The sequence below is a fragment of the Cotesia typhae genome, unplaced genomic scaffold, assembly GCF_013202065.1.
Source record: "Cotesia typhae breed Kobodo isofemale line unplaced genomic scaffold, CoteBio_Ctyphae contig_4, whole genome shotgun sequence".
Classification (NCBI taxonomy): Eukaryota; Metazoa; Arthropoda; class Insecta; order Hymenoptera; family Braconidae; genus Cotesia; species Cotesia typhae.
Window position 1 is genome coordinate 3,053,225 of NW_027423748.1, and position 21,267 is coordinate 3,074,491.

The following is a 21,267-nucleotide window of genomic DNA, read 5'->3' on the forward strand; positions in this document are numbered from 1 at the left end:
ATTTAAAGGATTATATTAAAGAAATTTATTCAGAAAAATAATTTCAAAGCGCTAAACGTCTTATTGTTTATTAAAATTTAATATTTGTTTTCTTTTTTTTTTTTTTATATATATATATATATTAGGGTGGGTCAAAAAAATCGAATAATTTATTTTTGACTTTATACTCTGAAAAATAGGTTCGTAGACACCTAAAAAGAATTCTCTCCAAGTATAAGCTCTTAATTATAACGGGAAGGTCCTCCGCTTTGCGGGTTTCTATTTTTTTCGAATAATCAGATAAAAAAATTTATATCTCGCTTCCAACTGCTTGGAAAAATATTCCGTGGCATAGATTTTGTGAGAAATTGAATGCTTTACAAAAAGGTCTCTTATGACTTTTTCAAAAACTCAACCGATTAAAAGATATTCATAGTTGAAGTTTGGCTATTTTAAGGAAAATATTCGTTTTTATTATGAATTTTATAAGTCGATGAAAAAAATTATTTCGGATTGCGGAACTCATGATTTTGTAGGAAATTTACTGCTCTACAAAAATGGTCTCTTATGATTTTTGATTAAGTGAAGCCGTTACGAGATATTCATCGTCAAACATTAACGAATATCAATATTTCCAGTTTTTGATCAATAATTCGATAAATTTTAATTTAAACTATGAGTTTCAGGAAAATTTACATAAATTTGAGTTTCGATCGATAAAGAAATGTTATAAACAATTTTTTTAATATTGTTTTCAGTCTTGAGCTTGTTTGATTGCATTAAAACAAGAAATTAGAGCATTTTTTTCGACATATAGCCAATGATTAGTTTAATTTGAAGTGAATGACATATTTCTTTGTCAAATTTAATATGAAAAGTATTGAATCAAGTGAGAAACAACCAGTATTTAACTTTTTTATAGATAAATTTTTTATTGAATTATCAATTGCAATATAATTGTCTATATTTTTAACATAACAGTACGCTATTACTATAAATAATTTCTTTTATTACAATTTGGGAATGTTTTTGATGTTCTTTGACAACTTGCAATAAGTACTGGAATTGTTCTTCATTTTTGTCAAGCATTGATTATATTCACTGACTAATGCAACAGCTCGCTCTGCTGAATCATTGACAACTTTTAGTTGTTGAAAGTATTCTTTATTTTCGAGATAACTCTCATTAGTAGGCCATAATTCAACATCGACATCAAGAAAGTCATACGGTAGATCGAAGATTTTGAAAAGATTTAATGACTTTTTAGACACAAAGTCACTCAGAGTTCTCTGCGCCAATGAATTCAAATCTTTTTAGCAATTACAAATCTTTTAGCTTTAGAATCTGTACCTTCACGAGTATTAACAGCTTCAACAATACTTTTTTACTTCTAATGGAACGCCATCGTCAAACAGTGATAAAATGGCAAGTTCATCGCTCAAATACCATAAGTGCGAAATCATTTTTTCACACGTAGCTGAAGAAATCAAAGGATTGATATTTTTGTACGCCAATAAATTTTTCATAAACTGCAAGTCATGATAAGCAGCAGTTGTTGCAGAAGTTGATGAAAACCAAGCTTTTAAATACAATGTGACTATAAAAATACAGAAATGACGAAGACCATGCAATTCTTTCTGAGAGAGTTTGAATTCATCTCTGAATAGATACATTTTCAAACTATAAATGGCCTTAGCCATCCATCTAGCATGATGAACAGCACCAGGACGTTTGAAAGAAATCTTTTCTTGAGGCATTTCTCCAAGGAAAATCAATGATAATTCCAATAATTCTTTATAATCATCTCGGGGTTGTAGTAACTATCAAAAATAAAAAATTTGTCAAAAATAACGAAATTTTTATAATTTAAATCACAGTTAAATCATACCTGTAAAGATTTCGTAATAAAACTAGAGATTTCATCTTTTTTATTCGAAATGATATCAGCAACAACAGCATCTTCAACACCAGATTTATAATTAGTTATATCTATATCATCCCAAAATTTTTAAACCTTCCAAACATCTGTACATTTGGCCCAGATGACACAGGCCAAAATACTTCAAATGCGCCCCTTAATACGATCTCAAAAATGTGATGACGACATGATAACCAGATCAACTCTCTTCCCAAAATCTTTTCAATTTCCTTACATGTACCGTTGTGAATTCCTGTAGAACAATAATAAATGACTATCGTTAAATTTAGTATTTAAGAAAAATCAATGGTTATATTTCAAATCCAAACGAGTAAACGATTAATACATTTTGATAGTAAAATTCAGTAAGAAATAGAAATTAAACTAGAATGACAACAATAAAATATTTTTGTAATTGATTGATTACCTGTATTAACAGCCGTAGTGTCAAAACACATCGCCTTGACATACTTAATAATACCCCATTCACTCAATGTTGATAAAATGGCGGATGTTTGATTAACTGCCGTCCCAGAATTCATTATTGGAACTCCAAGTAATTGTTCAGTACCATACGCAGTTAAAAGAACCGGTAGTCGTTCCACAGATTTGGATTCAATTAGATCATTTAGCATTTTACCATCCCAATGCACTACGTATTTATCGTGTGTTTTAAAATTGTCTTTTAATCCTTGAGCAATGTCTTTTCTTTGAACCATACGAGCTCGTTGGATGGACCTATAGCTGAGCGTTGTATCTTCAATTTTTATACCAACAGCTGATAAAACCGGAGCAATAATGAACATCGCGTTTCTACTGCTGACATTAGCTCTGTCAAGTGCAGAAACGACTTCAGGAGTTAAGACATTTATTTTTGCTCGTTTTGTCGGAATTGGGGGTTCATACTCCAAATCAGATCCAGAATTTGTAGTTCCACTTAATGTATGCGTCGAGAATGATTATGATTTTCCACTTAAAACAATCCCATGACTGGTAGACGGCTGATTCAAGTCTGTAATAAGAGTTCATTTTTAAATTAAACAGACAAAATTTCCAACACTTATTCATTATGATGAGAAGCAATTAAACATGAGTACCAGAAACCGTCGAGTCAAATGTCATACGTAGGAATACTGATATTTATAATGCAAGTAAAGTAGAAAAATGATATTCTCATTGTTTATAATAAATATAAAGGAAGTTTTACACTCCTACCTGAATTTATAACAATTATTTATCTCAGATACTTACTGCTTTCATCGATTTCCATCATATCTGTAGTTGAGTTTGACGCAGGTACAATATTCGAAAGAATCTCTTTGTGTGTACAGAATTTTTGATCCAAATACAACTTCCTAATGTTATCATCCACCCCTTTTAGGAAATTTTTACTTACAATGTCGAATAATTGTTCAAGATCAGTCTGAAACTCCTTTTCCTTTACCTTATCACTTTTCTTATTAAAATCTTTTTGTAATTTCAACCACTCACTATGAAAACGGAGAATTTTTTTGACTACATTAGGAGCTTCACTCGTAGGGATCTGATTTATTTTCCACAATTCAATAACCTTGTCAGCTGAATTTTTTGCACTTTGTTTGATTGAAAACTTTAAAACTTTAAGTTGATAGAAAAACACTCTCATAACCTCTTTCACTTTTGGTAACTTACGGTCAGTGAGTTTTTGCACAGGTATACCGATTAAACGTATTTCTTTATTCATTGTAGAATTATTGATAATAAATGAATTTATATAATGAGAAAATGACTTATTTCGAAAAAATTGTTATTATCATGTATACGAAATGATGAGTTTTTGGAGCACTGAAAATGTACTGATAAAAAAGTAGACAACGAAGATAGTTAAGAAAAACAACATAGGTGGCGCTAGCGTTAGAGTACCAACAGAAGAAGTAATGTAATTCAGAACAAAAAGCCTCTCTCACAAAAAAATTTATGTATAATTGGTAGAATAAAATTTGAAAATACATACTAAACAACCGTAATAATATGAAATGCCAATGCAATTGACATTTGAAATTATTACAAATAAAGCTTACAAAAAATATCATTAGAACAAAAACTTCTTAGTGAATTTTTGAACAAATAACTCCTGTAGGAGTGACTTTTATGATAGAAATTTAAATTTATGTAAATTTTCCTGAAACTCATAGTTTAAATTAAAATTTATCGAATTATTGATCAAAAACTGGAAATATTGATATTCGTTAATGTTTGACGATGAATATCTCGTAACGGCTTCACTTAATCAAAAAATCATAAGAGACCATTTTTGTAGAGCAGTAAATTTCCTACAAAATCATGAGTTCCGCAATCCGAAATAATTTTTTTTCATCGACTTATAAAATTCATAATAAAAACGAATATTTTCCTTAAAATAGCCAAACTTCAACTATGAATATCTTTTAATCGGTTGAGTTTTTGAAAAAGTCATAAGAGACCTTTTTGTAAAGCATTCAATTTCTCACAAAATCTATGCCACGGAATATTTTTCCAAGCAGTTGGAAGCGAGATATAAATTTTTTTATCTGATTATTCGAAAAAAATAGAAACCCGCAAAGCGGAGGACCTTCCCGTTATAATTAAGAGCTTATACTTGGAGAGAATTCTTTTTAGGTGTCTACGAACCTATTTTTCAGAGTATAAAGTCAAAAATAAATTATTCGATTTTTTTGACCCACCCTAATATATATATATATAAATTGTTTATTTTTTAAGAGAATATGTAATAGCAAATTCAAAATGAACGATGATTATTATTATTTTCATTCCTAACAAGTTCAAGATCACCCGGGTGAAATTGAAAGGGCGGAAAATTTGCTGATAAATAGGTCTAATTGTTGATAAAAAAAATTTTTTTTTAATTTTTATTACATAATTAATCATTTTTATTAACAATCCCCTACGTCAGCTGATTAATATTAGTTTCATATCTAACAATTTCAAGTGCACCCGTGCAAAATTAAACGGGCGGGCAGTTTGTTGGGTATTAGGTCTAATTATTAACAAAATTATTTTTTTTTTATAATTTTTATTATAAAATAAATCATTTTTAATAACAATGCCCTGAATCAACTGTTCATTGCTATTATTATTGCTACGAATGTAAAGTCGACCCGTGCGAAATTAAACGGGTGGGCAGTTTACTGATAATTACTTCTAATTATTAAGAAAATTATATGTTTCTTTCAATTTTTATTATATAATTAATCATTTTATCAATAATCCCCTCAGTCATCTGATGATCATCATTTTTAATCCTAACAATTTCAAGTTCACTCGTACAAAATTAAACGGGCGTTCAGTTTGTTGATAGTTAGGTTTATTTATTAATAAAATAATTTTTTTTCTCAATCTTCCATTCATAATTAATTATTTTTAATAATAAGTGCCTTAGCCAGCTGATTATTATTATTGTTATCTCTAACGGTATTAAACTCACCCGTACGAATTTAAACGGGCGCATAATTTTCTCGTTGCTTTGCAGTCTTTTCTATCATTCTTACGGATAGTATTTTGTTCCTTTTCTATTTTACACGCTTTTTATCAGCTTCACCTATATGTTTGTTAATATTAACGAATTTTCGAACACCAAAGAGAATTTTTAATTCAACAAAACAAATAGTTTAAAAAAACTAAATAATCACGCTTCTATAAATAAACCAAACTAAAAAGTAAAAAATAAACAATAGTTTTAAAAAACTAAAAAACACGCTTTTTATAAAAACCTAAACTAAAAAATAGAAAATAAATTTAAATTAAGAATAGTATTAAAAATTTTAATAAATATAAATTAATAATAGTGTGAATAAAAAAAAAATTATTTCATTTTGAAAAAAGCGTGGGGTGCATGGTGTCAATAGTTATAAATATTTTATTGACAGATATGAGTAGAACAATTATCATTTTGATAATATCTTAAAAAGCACCCCACGCTTTTTTTAAAATGAAATAATTCTTTTTTTATTCACACTATTATTAATTTAAATTTATTTTCTATTTTTAGAAGATTTCATAGAAATCTAACTATTGCATTGGTTCTCATGACGGAACTTTTGAAAAATTTTGCTATATTCCGACTTAACTCGACGAGCTGAGTCAGAAAATACATATGGTTCAAAAGTTTATATATATATATATATATATATATATATATATATATATACGATATAACGCAACTTGTCACGACGATAGCGTCCCCAATTTACAACGGATCTTTACCAAACTCAACATACTTATTCTACAGATAGATACCGAAGTTAAGTTCGAAGATGAGCTTAATCGGTCAAGTAATTTAGAAATGCCAAGATTTCAAAATTTTCAAAATCATAAAAATTCATATTTCTTCACTTTCTAACTCGAATAACTTCTGAATGGAATAACTTATTGAATCTCTGTAAACTGCATTTGAAAGTGCTTTAAATAAGCTTTAATTTGAGTATCAAATCATATGTGTAGTCTTAAAATTAAGTCCTATTCCGCTATGCCAAATATGAAATTTGCTGTTGCACTCGTTTTAGTAGATTTCATAGAAAATTAACGATTTCCAAATATCGAAAAGTTATTGTTTTTACCTAGTCTTGTAAAAATCTAGTTTCGATGAGATTGAATTTTATATAATAACTGTGTAAACTTTGATTACAATGATTACAATATACATCATACTTTAATCTAATTGTATTTTTGATTAATAAGTGATAAAATGAAATCTACTTCCATTTCGGCTGCCGAATGGCTCTTTTTTAGTTTGGTTTTCTATAAAAAGCGTTTTTTTTAATTTTTTAAAACTATTATTTATTACGCTTCGTATTCAAATGATTTACGGCTCCGGTATGATACTCTTATCGCCATCTATCGTTTTCCCGCGCAACTTAATCACCCACCGTCATGGATAGTAATCAATCTTGTCAGGCTCACCAAACTTAGCACCCCAAAAATTTTTTTTTTCGAATTTTTTAATTTTCATTCTCACATACCATTAGTTCGTTGTTTGTTCCTTATTGTTCGCCATAAATAATTGTTTGTTCGCTAATTGTTTATTTATAAAAAATTAAATAAAAATGCACTTTTAAATTAGCCCCCTATTTGCTAATTACAAGTTTTTTATGTTTTAATGAGCCTTTCATTATTAATTAACGTTTGTTCTTCCATTATTAACGTTTGTTCTATCGTTAAAGTGTCTGTTTTTTCTTTAATTATTAATTTTTACTTAGCTGAATAATTATTCAAAAATACATGTGTTGCGCATGCGTCAATTTTATGTTTAAGCCGGTTTTTTTTCAATCACAGTGACAACAAGGAAATTTAAAACAAGTTATTCGACCGGAAGGAAGTTAGCGTAGAATAATTTTTTTTTCAATTAAACCATATGCCAATCAATTGCTCTTTAAATGCTCTATTAGAATCCGTAATTGCCCCACTCTTATTACTATTAGTTAATTTTTTATTAATTTTTAAAAAATTTAATTTTACTATAAAACATAAAATATCCACTTTTTTCAAAATTTTTTTTGTTCAAAGAATTGTTCTCAATTTGCTCTATTGATTAAAAGAAAAAAATTATAATTTTGCAATATTTCTAATAATTAATAAGAAAAAACTATTTGCATGCAAATTGTTGCACTATGACGTCATCGGTGGTCGTTGAATCCACTAATAGCTGTGTTTACATGAATCCTCATTACGACAATTTCATGTTCACCCTAATGTTTATAGTTTAATTTTAAGGTTATATATCCATGTTATTATTATTATACTCAAAAATATTTAATACTATTTATTAATTAATCATTAATTATATTATTACTCCTGCTCAAAAATAAAAACCGTCAGTTTCAGCGATCTATTGTAGGTAGTTTAACGAACAAGTTGGAGCACTTCAGTGGCATCCGAAGAAATCTTATATGTTACTCGCTGGATCTGAAGACAAGTAAATATTTAATTTAACAAATATATTTTTTAAAGGTAAATAAATAATGAAAATAATTATTTTTAGAACCGCGAAATTATTTATTGACTGTCGAACGAGCGATACATTCAAAACGTGGGAAACTACAGGAGAAGTTGAACGTGTTTTGTGGAATCATTTTGAACCCAGTTATTTCTTTGTAAGTATTGTAATTCAGTGACATTCGGCAAGGACAGCACTTGAGGGAAATAAAAGGTCACGATAAAGAAATAACTGGTCTATCGCTCAGTTCTTCGTGTGCAGGATTTTTAGTATCCGCATCTGATGATGGAGTAGTTAAAGTATGGGACGCATTGAGTCCACAGTTATTGGAACCCGTGTGGGAAACAGAAACTAATCTGGAGCCATTCAGTGTCTTCATTTATCTCCAAACAGTCCGTTCACTATCGCTGTCGGTGGTGACCACAAATCTCACAATTTCAAAATCTGGGACCTGACGGAAATTTTTAATGGTAAGTATTTTCATTTTAAATTACTTTTGAACAAAATACTAATTCTCACGATTGATTTTTAGGCAATGAAATATTTAGGTCAAGAAGATTGGTTAAGCCAGTCCCGAGTGAGGAAGCTGACGCGGAAAATCCTGAAGAGACTCAAGAGATGGAAACTGATGAATGAATTAGATATAAAAGGAAAATGTGTAACTAATTTTAATCAAGGTGTATACTCATTTCTTCTTTATGGAAAAAAAAATTTATCTGTACAAAACAATTAAGTTTAATTGTATTTTCTAAAAATCCTTAGTTCCTTACGAGCGCTGGTGATTTAAGAAAAATTAGTGATGTAAAATTAATGATGTTGAACATCAACATGAGCAGGCGCTGATTCAGGTTTTGCAGACATATCATTGTAAGTAACCCAATTACCTCCTAATCGTCGGCAGTAAGCAAAGTAGTGACCCGTTACATACGCTGCTACTCCAGATAATCTGAAAATTGATAAATTTGTAATGAATTAGTTATACCAGTGTCCATAAAATACAAATGTTATAAAAAGCAATAAATTTACCGATAGCGTAGATTTATTTCAGATCCATCATCACTGTTAAGTTTCAGGTTCAAATGAATAGGAAGGTCACTCAACCTACACATTTTTACTTTCTTTGTAGTGCTATTGTCACGTATATCTAATTCTATAAATAGATATTCTTTCGGAACAGTAAAACGAGTTGCTATAGCTTTGTTGCAAAATCGGCAACGGACGTTGTAAATTTTATGATAGAACTGCAGAGCCTTTTCAAGAGCAGTAAAGCCTTGTCGAGAAATTATCGAATGATTGGCACTAACAACTGGAAGAGCTCGTGTAAAAACTTGACACAAACTACTTGAACACACTGTTGATTCAATAACGCTGGGTGCATCTTCAAATAATATCTTCCAGAGCTTGATAATATTGTCCGTACAATTAATCCTTGGAGCAATCATGATTTTCGTAACATCCTCTTTGAATTCATTTTCAGCATAAATAGGATTTAAGATAGACATACAATGTTGATATACTTCTTTCGTTGCTCCGGTTTTTATAAAGTGTTTTAAAAATTTAAATATTGAAAGATTCGAATTAGTTATGAAATTATGATAATGAGTATTATCTATTGCAACGGTAAATATAATTTGAGATATAGTGTCAAAGGGACAAGTATTCAATGCTGTCCACTTCTTTCCTTCAAATTCAACCGGACCGGTTTTATTACCATTACATAATAGAAAGTCCTTGCGTTTCTTGATACATTTAGATTTTTTCTCATCCACTAAATTGTTTAATAATGCAGCTTCTGGACAACTTTTGAAATAATGACCAACTTTTTTATTTATAGATTTTTGTTTCATCATATTTTCCAAAGCAAGAGATAAAGGATCACTATCTGGTTTCAATGTCAAAAATTCTCGAGTAATTTTATTCTCATTATTTTGTACTTCATGTGAACTATTTAATTTACTAGGATCATTTTCATCGGAAAAGTTCATGGATGATGATAAATTTAAAATATTATCATCTATAGTATCTGAGGATGTAATGCTCATTGTTTTACAGTCAATTGTTGATCGTTCTACATCAAAACTAATATTATCTTCTACGTTAATAGGACTAATATTTATATTAAGATCCTTGTTATCCTCTTTAAAACTTGCACTATAATTGTGATCATTATGATTCTCAGACGTAGTCACAGAGTTATTTTGGTCATTTTTGTCTTTTGATACATTTATATTATCAGAAAATTCAGTATGATTCTCCGGCATGGTGAATAAATCATTTTGATCCTCCTGGTTCGATGCATTTACATAATCCGGTACCCAATCATGATCTCGGTTAGTCTCGCTCTTTCCTAACCCTTTCCAATTTTCATACAAGTTCTCTTCTTTAGGTTTTTTCTGCTCTTCATCGTTATTGACCACAAATTTAGTCAGTTTTGATCGAAATATATTGACACCACCTAGAATATCAGCAATGTGTAATTTTAAGAATTTGTTTACAGTTGTAGGTAGTTTTACTTTTTTTTTTTTAAATTCATTTTCAAGTTCTTAAAATCCGCCTCTACATAACCAGATGTTGGTCGTGACATTGTATCAGGTGTACATACATTTGTCCAAAGTGGAAAATCTTTGATTTTGTCAATAAGATTAGAGTACAGGTCTGGGACATAATGAGTGTTTAACTTCTGACCAATAAAGATTACAGTGTTGACCTTTCTGCAAAGACTCTCAATCCATTCTAAAAGGGATACTGACCATCTATTGTTGTCAACAGCTTTCGATAATAATTCTTCAAATATAATCGTTTTTTCGGGATCAATTTCAACAGAATCGATAATAGTAAGATCAGGATTCCGCTTTGCAATTACTTTGTAACAGTTTTACCTGCTCAGGTTGGCCCCTAATCAATTTTAAATTTAACTAAACAAAACTAACAACAATAAAAATTACCAGGGCGCCACCAGGATTATTAATCACGGTTCCTGGAACCGGTCCAGAGCTGAGAAAACTTATCATAGGGTAGAGAGAGTGGAGGAAGGTGCTGTTAAATAATAAAATTTCAATTAACAATCTGATCAGTTTTATTAACAATAAAAATTTAACAAACTTAACAATTTTAAGCGCTCACACACACACTTATAATCTAACGAAGCGGAGAATAACTGCGAAATAAACGATATTTACAAACGAACCTCCAATTGACGATACGATGACTAGACGGGCTTTTTCGAACAAACGGTCTCCCACACCTGTCTTAGAACTAATTGGGCTTTTTCGAACAAACGGTCTCCCACACCTGTCTTAGAACTAAACTTAAAATTTAACGTCCACCGGACGACCAAAACTAACTCCACACTTTACAACTTAAAATTAAGTCCACAGGACTACCGAACTTAACACTATTAACACTCTCTATCACGCATAACCCGTTCAATTCTTCACACACATAACCCACACTTCGCTTAAATAATTATTTTTTTTTTTGATAAAATATTTAAATTAAATTATTCAATCATTGGTAAATTAATAAAACGACAACCAATATTCAATTTTCAACCAATTCTCAATTCCAATTGTTAATTTTAATTCCGTTAAAATTTTAAATGGATTAAAATTCTTCAGTAACTTATTGTCATGGTCTTAAGAATATAACAATACTTATTTAGAACAAAAGGTCTTAATGCCTTGAATGAACTTAATCACAATATAAATCCTTCAATCACTTCAAAATTATTAACATAAGTTTAATTAACTAATTCTGATTAAACTTTTACTATGACAATCCTACTCACTTAACTGATTTCTTGGACTTAACATCCACGCCGACAATTATCAAGTGTCATTAATTTTAATCTAATTCCTTCACGGACCTAATCCCCAAAATTTACTTAATTCACACGTGTCAAAAAAATAATTTTATAATATAATAATTTCGATAAAAATTCCTAATATAACCTTCTTAATACATTTTTCGATCGGTATTGTTTTTCAATAATAAATTCTTACTATAACATTCTTAATAATTTTCTACTCTATAATACTCTCAATTAATAATTTTCTTAATATAAAACATTCTTAGTAATTAATTCTTAATATAAAATATTATCAACAATTTTCTGATTGTTTTATCAATTATAAAAATTCGACACAGGTCGAAATAGTCAAATTCATTTGCTAGAACATTCGCTAATCAAGTCTTGCTTGACCTTGGGTATTGGAATTTATACGACACAAAACTGACGCTTGACGAAAATTTCACGAACAAAAAATTTTATCTATTTTTCTCAAGACAAAAGTTAATCAATTTTACTCAGTTAATTATTGAAAAATTAATTAAATAAATTTTCTTAGATGTTAGTTAATTGATTGAAAACTTTTAGATATTAAAAATTTCCCCGCAAGGTCGATCAAGTGATCCTCGGGTATAAACCCCCATGAAAATCACTAATCCAAAAACTAGCAAATGTTCCACGATTTATTTATTGAATAAAATTTTCGTCGATCAACGATCCAATTGATAAACAATTAGGAGAAGTAACTGGGCATTGGATAAACCGCGGTCCACTTCCTTTCCACAGAGCAATAATTGACACCTTGACGAACAAAACGATGGTCTAACTCACTCGTTGAGGATGAAGTCCTAGTTGTAGTTGGCTTCCTTCGTCTCGTCACTACTCTCGGGAACGGTCCTTTTCGATTTCCGTGGCACTCAGTCTGGCGGTCACACTACTTCTCCCTGTTCCGCTGCACGGCTCACCTATTTTAACCCAAACTCACCCCTCCTATTCTCCCTTTAGGCCCGAAGATCGAGACGCGCCAGTGCTATGTCGAATAATTATCGATATTCGGTGACTTATCGATTAAGGGTAATTTTACCCTGTTACAACTTCTTCTAAATTTTTTCTAGCTTCTTCTGCAGTAATCATACGGTCACCCATAGCTATAATAGAATCTTCAAATTCTGTACTACATACTATTAATGTCAGTATAAAAATTTCTTCTAATACAGATAGTTGGTTACAATCAATCATCAGAGCTACACAATATAAAAAAAAAAGATTTAACGATTTTATGGAGCACAGACTGAAAACATTTCCATCTGCTAACTGCGTGTATAAAGTGTGCTGTGTCTAATCTTATAAAAGTACGTGGTCGTAAATTAGTATTGGTAATTAAATTTTCAAAAACAAAGTTTATGTATTCCTTCAGAGATTTACCATTAAATGCTAATGACATTGCATTTAAAAGAGCTCGAGATCCGTCAGAGACTGCTTGTTGTGGTAATCCAGCTTGTTCGACCCATTCAGACAGCCAAAATGAAATAAATCTTGCACTATGCTTTTCAGATAACATTTGATAAACTGGAATTGAATTACCATCAAAATTGATAACAATTTGGTACAAAAATACGTGGCCGGTTTTCTTATCGCGAGATTCTGTTAATCTTTGAACTACACCACCAGATGCGTCAATACCTATTTCTGAATATAGCTTAGTAATACGCAAATATTCTGCATAAGTATGGAATTGTGTAGGAGTTGCATAGAATACAAAGAATGGCGAATCACCGATCCATAAAATAGAATTCATATACAGTGGATCTTGATTCATCTTGCGTATGGCTAATATCATGTCTCTTGAATCGTCAGGATGAATTCCAAGTTCTTTATCAGCAGCTTCTTTTTTAGCTTGGTGAAGTGTACCCGAGTTATATAAAAAAGGTGATCCAGTATCTCCAGGTTTTAAAATATTTCTAGCTTCTTCTTTTCTCCAACCCAAAACGCCAAATCGCAATAGTTTTTGTTGAACTTCCTTCCGTTTTTTACCATTAAGAGGACGTGCCACATCAGCATGCTTAGAAAAACGTGTATCTCGACATTTCAGGATAATAACAACTGGCCCTTCTTCGGAAGGAGGATCTTTAATTATCCCACGAACAGAATTACGACAAGATTTATCATTGCATCGTCCATTCATGACTGCATAATTAACACCAGTCTTATTGATTTTGCCATTTTTAAATACAAAAGCACACTTAATACGGTATTGTTCCCAAAAAGCAAGTGAAACAATATTTGTCCATACGCCAGGTTCAAAACCATAGTACTTGCGTCCTTTATAAACTAATGGTTTTTGACATTTCATGTCGTTCCATAGCTCTCTGGTAATTGTTACATGGAAATCTTCACGCTTATCATCGTCGTCACTTTCACTAGGTTCAAGATTATCTTTCTTTTCATCATCATCATCATTACTAATATTATCATCATTTAAATCATATTTAGTAGAGTTATCCTGACTAGAAGTTGAATCATTCACAGTAGGGGAAATATTTTCTTCACCACCAATAAAAATTCCGCATTCTTCTCGAGCAAGTGTTAAGATTTTTCTTCTATCCTGTCGTACATTAACCCTTACAGCCGGGACCTTCCATAATCCTTTTAGTTCATCCGAAATATCTTGCCATACTCTCGAGCTGTGTTCTGGTAATTTCTCTGTTTGAAAATACTTTATGTATTTTTTTAATGCATTAACTGCTAAATGAACAGACACTGCTGATACCGCTGGCATTATGCAAATATACTTGACAGGATATCCTAAAGAAAAAAAAATAATTAGTAATTAAATGACTGATATCCAAGAGGTTAATATCACTTACTTAATAAGACGTATACATTAATTCATAATAATTATTGTTTCAACTAAAATTTAAAAATGGAATATTGAAAATAAAAATAATTCATTTAATTAAAAAAAAAAATTCTACTTTGTGGATTAAAACAATGAAATTATTTTTTTTATACTTGAAACCAAATCACAGAGAACTTATTGCAATAAGTATTAAAGAGACAATCGTCGTTTGTCATTTGTCCATAAGCATATACTAGGACATAGCGCAAAGTTATGTATATATGATACGCATATATGTTGTAAAATTATTTTAATCAGTATATTAATTGAATTGAATATGTTCGCAAAATTAGAAATAAATTATTAATAAACTAAAATAATTTTTATTTACTGATCTATACGTTTGATGTCATTGATAACAAATTGATATTGAACATCTAAGCAATGCGGTCAGATCGTGGGTAAAGTGATCCCCCACTATGCCATTTTCAATATGCTCAGATGAGTGTCCCCAAAGTCGGGCTCTTTTTACCCACGATCGGCTGCACTGCATCTATAAGTTGACATCGTTAACTAAATAAGCCGTAAAATTTTAATTGAAAATGAACTTATTGACTTATGATAAATTTAAATCATTTTACTGATATATTACCTTAGATAATTAACTTCATTTTGAGGTACAATAGTTTAAAATTTAGGGCCAGTTTTTCAAACGATATTTTTTGTTAAAACACAGTCTTTTCCTATGTTAACCAAATAAAAACAAACGAAAAAAATTGATTTGAATAAAACACATCATTTGAAAAACTGGCCCATAATCTCTAAGTGAGAATTAAAGTTGAATTTCAACATGTGTAATCCAAAATTTGATATACTCGGATTTATATGGATTAATATTAAAATGCAAGACTTACCATGCAAATCAGTATCGATATTATAAACTATGAATCGTAAAATTAGATTCTTAAGTTGAAATTGGTGCCACAACACACTTGTACTCTTCATGATTGATATAAATGAGCTACGGTCAACAATAAATAACCTGTAATATAAAAAAATAATTAACATAAATAATTAATTAATATTATCATGAATATATCAAACCCATGTAAACATGTAAAATAAAAACAAAAAAATGATAATTTTTTTAATCACTTTACTATCGTAGAGATATAGTGTACTTACAAATAATTAAAATTCAATGATGGCACATTTGCTTGACAAATTATTAGATTAATATATCCAGAGTTCGGTAGGTATATAACATATTTCCTTGGTGAGTGTACAGCATACTAGTTTTTGAACACCAGATTTCAACAGCAATATTTCTCTCTGAAAAGAAAGAACATCAATAAATATCTATTAAATTTTTTTATTCATAATTTTTGAATGAATTATTTCAAATTAAGTTAAACTATCTTGTCGTGGAAGTAGTGTTGCTGCTCAGATCGCTTGTACTCTCAGCGTAACCTAAGATAGTTCTAACTTTAATTCATAACTATTCCCCTCTAAAAGTACTACGAATCGAAGGTATATCAGACACTGAGCTTAATCTATTCACAAGTATAATTGTTTGATATTTTAAAAATTCACAGTATAATATATAACAGTATTATTCGTGGTCCAACTATGTCTGTATATTAATTAACAGTCAACTCATTACTTAACAAAATCAATCGTAGCTTTGTAAATTAGGATATTAAAAATTTTGGAAATATATTTTCTTTTTATTTTGTATAATTCAACGTAAATAGGTGTATAAATTGATATGATACTGAAGTCAGCAGACACCTGTCAAATTTAAGGTTTTATTTCAGAAATAAATTAGTGGAAACAAAAATATTTAAAAAAATTGTACTTACAGTTTTTCAAATTATCTAGACGCGCAATTTTTTTTTTTAATTTTTTTAAATAATTTTTTCAATTATAAAAATCATAAGAATTATTACATGTCTGCTAATTTCAGTATCATAAATTGGCATATGAACAAATTTAAATATTTCGACGTGTTTTATTACTTAAGTACCACTAATAATATGCGATGGAAATAGAATAGTGGTTAGGATTGATGTATTTGAAAACAAATTTAAAAAATATTTTTACTTACAGTAAATTGAAAATGACCAAGGAATTTTGATTAAAAAATTTCGGAAACAAGTGATTTCAAAGTAACAAAAAAATATACTCCATTGATACTCCAGATGATCTAAATTGGATTGAATCACAGATGAGTCTCACCACAAAGATTGATAACATGTACTCCGGTGCCTAGAAAAATTATATATTTCATATAATAATAATCTATACTAGGGTGGGTCAAAAAAATCGAATAATTTATTTTTGATTTTATACTCTGAAAAATAGGTTCGTAGACACCTAAAAAGAATTCTCTCCAAGTATAAGCTCTTAATTATAACGGGAAGGTCCTCCGCTTTGCGGGTTTCTATTTTTTTCGAATAATCAGATAAAAAAATTTATATCTCGCTTCCAACTGCTTGGAAAAATATTCCGTGGCATAGATTTTGTGAGAAATTGAATGCTTTACAAAAAAGGTCTCTTATGACTTTTTCAAAAACTCAACCGATTAAAAGATATTCATAGTTGAAGTTTGGCTATTTTAAGGAAAATATTCGTTTTTATTATGAATTTTATAAGTCGATGAAAAAAATTATTTCGGATTGCGGAACTCATGATTTTGTAGGAAATTTACTGCTCTACAAAAATGGTCTCTTATGATTTTTGATTAAGTGAAGCCGTTACGAGATATTCATCGTCAAACATTAACGAATATCAATATTTCCAGTTTTTGATCAATAATTCGATAAATTTTAATTTAAACTATGAGTTTCAGGAAAATTTACATAAATTTGAGTTTCGATCGATAAAGAAATGTTATAATAAGTTAGATAAAGAATTATGGAATTATCATTGATTTTCCTTGGAGAAATGCCTCAAGAAAAGATTTCTTTCAAACGTCCTGGTGCTGTTCATCATGCTAGATGGATGGCTAAGGCCATTTATAGTTTGAAAATGTATCTATTCAGAGATGAATTCAAACTCTCTCAGAAAGAATTGCATGGTCTTCGTCATTTCTGTATTTTTATAGTCACATTGTATTTAAAAGCTTGGTTTTCATCAACTTCTGCAACAACTGCTGCTTATCATGACTTGCAGTTTATGAAAAATTTATTGGAGTACAAACATATCAATCCTTTGATTTCTTCAGCTACGTGTGAAAAAATGATTTCGCACTTATGGTATTTGAGCGATGAACTTGCCATTTTATCACTGTTTGACGATGGCGTTCCATTAGAAGTAAAAAAAAAGTATTGTTGAAGCTGTTAATACTCGTGAAGGTACAGATTCTAAAGCTAAAAGATTTTTAATTGCTAAAAAGATTTGAATTCATTGGCGCAGAGAACTCTGAGTGACTTTGTGTCTAAAAAGTCATTAAATCTTTTCAAAATCTTCGATCTACCGTATGACTTTCTTGATGTCGATGTTGAATTATGGCCTACTAATGAGAGTTATCTCGAAAATAAAGAATACTTTCAACAACTAAAAGTTGTCAATGATTCAGCAGAGCGAGCTGTTGCATTAGTCAGTGAATATAATCAATGCTTGACAAAAATGAAGAACAATTCCAGTACTTATTGCAAGTTGTCAAAGAACATCAAAAACATTCCCAAATTGTAATAAAAGAAATTATTTATAGTAATAGCGTACTGTTATGTTAAAAATATAGACAATTATATTGCAATTGATAATTCAATAAAAAATTTATCTATAAAAAAGTTAAATACTGGTTGTTTCTCACTTGATTCAATACTTTTCATATTAAATTTGACAAAGAAATATGTCATTCACTTCAAATTAAACTAATCATTGGCTATATGTCGAAAAAAATGCTCTAATTTCTTGTTTTAATGCAATCAAACAAGCTCAAGACTGAAAACAATATTAAAAAAATTGTTTATAACATTTCTTTATCGATCGAAACTCAAATTTATGTAAATTTTCCTGAAACTCATAGTTTAAATTAAAATTTATCGAATTATTGATCAAAACTGGAAATATTGATATTCGTTAATGTTTGACGATGAATATCTCGTAACGGCTTCACTTAATCAAAAAATCATAAGAGACCATTTTTGTAGAGCAGTAAATTTCCTACAAAATCATGAGTTCCGCAATCCGAAATAATTTTTTTCATCGACTTATAAAATTCATAATAAAAACGAATATTTTCCTTAAAATAGCCAAACTTCAACTATGAATATCTTTTAATCGGTTGAGTTTTTGAAAAAGTCATAAGAGACCTTTTTTGTAAAGCATTCAATTTCTCACAAAATCTATGCCACGGAATATTTTTCCAAGCAGTTGGAAGCGAGATATAAATTTTTTTATCTGATTATTCGAAAAAAATAGAAACCCGCAAAGCGGAGGACCTTCCCGTTATAATTAAGAGCTTATACTTGGAGAGAATTCTTTTTAGGTGTCTACGAACCTATTTTTCAGAGTATAAAGTCAAAAATAAATTATTCGATTTTTTTGACCCACCCTAATCTATACATATATAAAAGATTTTCTATGTATATAGTGACTCATCACCATATCTCTGGAACTATAAGGCCTAAAGACTTAAAATTTGGCAGGAATATTTCTTTCGTTAAGTAGAGATCAGCTAAGGTTTCACGAAATTCCGGCTCTAAAGAGAATTGTGGGGGCGTAAACAATGAAAAATTGATATTTCCAAACTACAGCTCCTACATTCTCGAAACTCGATAGAAATATTTCTTTTGTCATGTAGAAGTCAACTAAGAACAAATTTTACGAAATTCCAATCCTAAAGGGGATTGCGGGGGCGTAAATAATGGAAAATTAATATTTTCAAACTGTAATTCCTATAAGCTTGAAATTCGGCAGGAATGTTTCTTTTGCTGTGGAAAGAACAGCTAAACATGAACTATGCGAAATTGAACGCTAAAAAAAGATTGCGGGGGTGCTAACAATGAAAAATTAGAATTTTTGACAATAATTTTCGACAGGATATTTGTAGAGAATCAAGAGTTAGCGTTTGAAATGAAGTAAAAAAGTAGGAGAACTTTGTTAATTAAAGTGGATCATAAATCCTCTTAGTAAAGTAAGAGACCCAGTACCTGTTCATGTACCAGTACATGTATATTTGCGAATATAGATATACAAATACATGGAGTGAGCGGGTACTGGGGCTCTTACCTTAGGTGATTTTCGAAATTAATTCATTTACAATTGATAGTGTCTATAAATTTTGTAGCTGATATCTACGTTGTAAAAGAAATAATCTTACCAAATTTCAAATCTAGATTTAAGAATACGACCATATCATACGCCCAGCAAAGCGGGCGGGTAACGGCTAGTAATAACTATAATTATTAATAAGTATATATTACCTGGTTCAACGGTGACAATCATTCCAGGCTGCGTTCTAATACTCCGTGGAATTTTCCTAGTATCATGAACGTCCATTCCCAAATAATGACTTACATGATGCGGACAATAAGTAAAAGCAGTGGATACTAATTTATCATGTGAGAAATTCTTAGGTATCAAACCAATCTCTTGCAATCTTTTACCCAATAAATCGCACATGTCATAAAATAATTTATCCAAGGTTGGAAGGTTTTTCAATTTATTGATAAGTGATTTTTGTACTTCGAGAACTATTTCATATAAAATTTTCTGTTGAGGATTAAAGGTACCGCTGACAGGCCAAGTTCTTGTTATGTCTGATGAATATCCATGATACTCACATCCTAAAATATATAACATAACAATTAGTGAACAAGGAAAATTATGTTGAAATGAAATAAAAAAATACAAACCAGCATCCATTAAAACCATATCGCCATTATTTAAAATTTGATTATTAGTAATATAATGAATAACATTAGCATTTCTATCGCCAGCAATAACTGGAGGATATGCCAAAAATTCGGCTCCATTCATCCGACATTCGTAATCCACCGTAGCAAACAATTGATGCTCTGTCATACCAGCTTTGGAGACTTTTATTGTCTTTGTAATAGCTTCCGACGCGATATCACAACTCTTCTGCATCAACTCAATCTCAGCCGGTGACTTGATCAAGCGAATTTGATGAAAAATATTCTTGATCGACGTCGAGGGCAGCCGACATCGACCCGTACTTGCTAGTATTCCTAACGTAGATATTTTTTTATGAAATTCATTGTGAATAATGTCATGGTTATCATACCAGATTGATGCATTAGACTTGTACTTATTAACCATTGAACTCAAGTAAGAATCAAAGTCTGAAGCCGGCAGCGACTGATCAACTCCGAACATTTCAGCAGCAGCCTCACTTCCAGTTCGCGATCCATCCCACAGCTCAGACTTGGGATCTTTCTTTTGCACAAACAGGGTACATAACACCTTATCACTGTCAATTGTCATCAACAAGACGCTGTCGGGTTCCTGACAGCCCGTGAAATACAAGAAATCTGAGTTCTGGCGAAAGACGTAGGGAATCTTGTCGGACATGTAAACTTTGCTCGCGGATGGTATTATTACAATATGAGAGTCTACATCTTTTGGAGAGAAATTTTTATAATATAATCCGCTAATTTTGTTCTACGGATTTTGAGCTCATCTAACTTTATTCCAGGTACCAATTCACCGGGTTTTACAAGGTGAGGATGTGTTTGTGAGGTTGGTTGGCCGTACAACTGTGTGTGATGATAATCGCATGATGGGTTTCGGGTGATTGAGTT

General features: G+C 30.4%; 1 protein-coding gene, 1 long non-coding RNA gene and 1 pseudogene across 3 annotated transcripts; 1 reads left to right on the forward strand and 2 right to left on the reverse strand.

The window, feature by feature from the left end:
* Positions 1–1,968: 1,968 nt before the first annotated feature.
* LOC141527607 (uncharacterized) lies at positions 1,969–3,930 on the reverse strand. Its single transcript, XM_074243175.1, has 3 exons — positions 3,149–3,930; positions 2,325–2,909; positions 1,969–2,150 (listed from the first exon to the last, which is right to left on the reverse strand). The coding sequence occupies exons 2-3, from the start codon at positions 2,701–2,703 to the stop codon at positions 1,969–1,971; spliced, it is 561 nt and encodes a 186-aa protein (XP_074099276.1). The 5' UTR covers positions 2,704–2,909; positions 3,149–3,930.
* A 3,697-nt stretch (positions 3,931–7,627) lies between these two features.
* LOC141526994 (uncharacterized) lies at positions 7,628–8,889 on the forward strand. 2 transcript variants are annotated; one of them, XR_012479117.1, is made up of 5 exons: positions 7,628–7,645; positions 7,751–7,847; positions 7,914–8,338; positions 8,401–8,545; positions 8,631–8,889. It is a non-coding gene; the product is annotated as an uncharacterized LOC141526994 (long non-coding RNA). The 2 variants fall into 2 exon arrangements; XR_012479116.1 differs by lacking the exon at positions 7,628–7,645 and having other exon boundaries at positions 7,734–7,847.
* A 6,866-nt stretch (positions 8,890–15,755) lies between these two features.
* LOC141527608 (xaa-Pro aminopeptidase 3-like) lies at positions 15,756–21,267 on the reverse strand (annotated as a pseudogene).

Bases quoted from the DNA above. Each gene is read 5' to 3' on its own strand.
- LOC141527607 (XM_074243175.1), bottom strand. From the start codon at position 2,703: ATGTTCATTATTGCTCCGGTTTTATCAGCTGTTGGTATAAAAATTGAA. The intron at 2,151-2,324 runs GTAATCAATCAA...ATTGTTCTACAG, and splicing joins CACTACGGCTGTTAATACAG to GAATTCACAACGGTACATGT.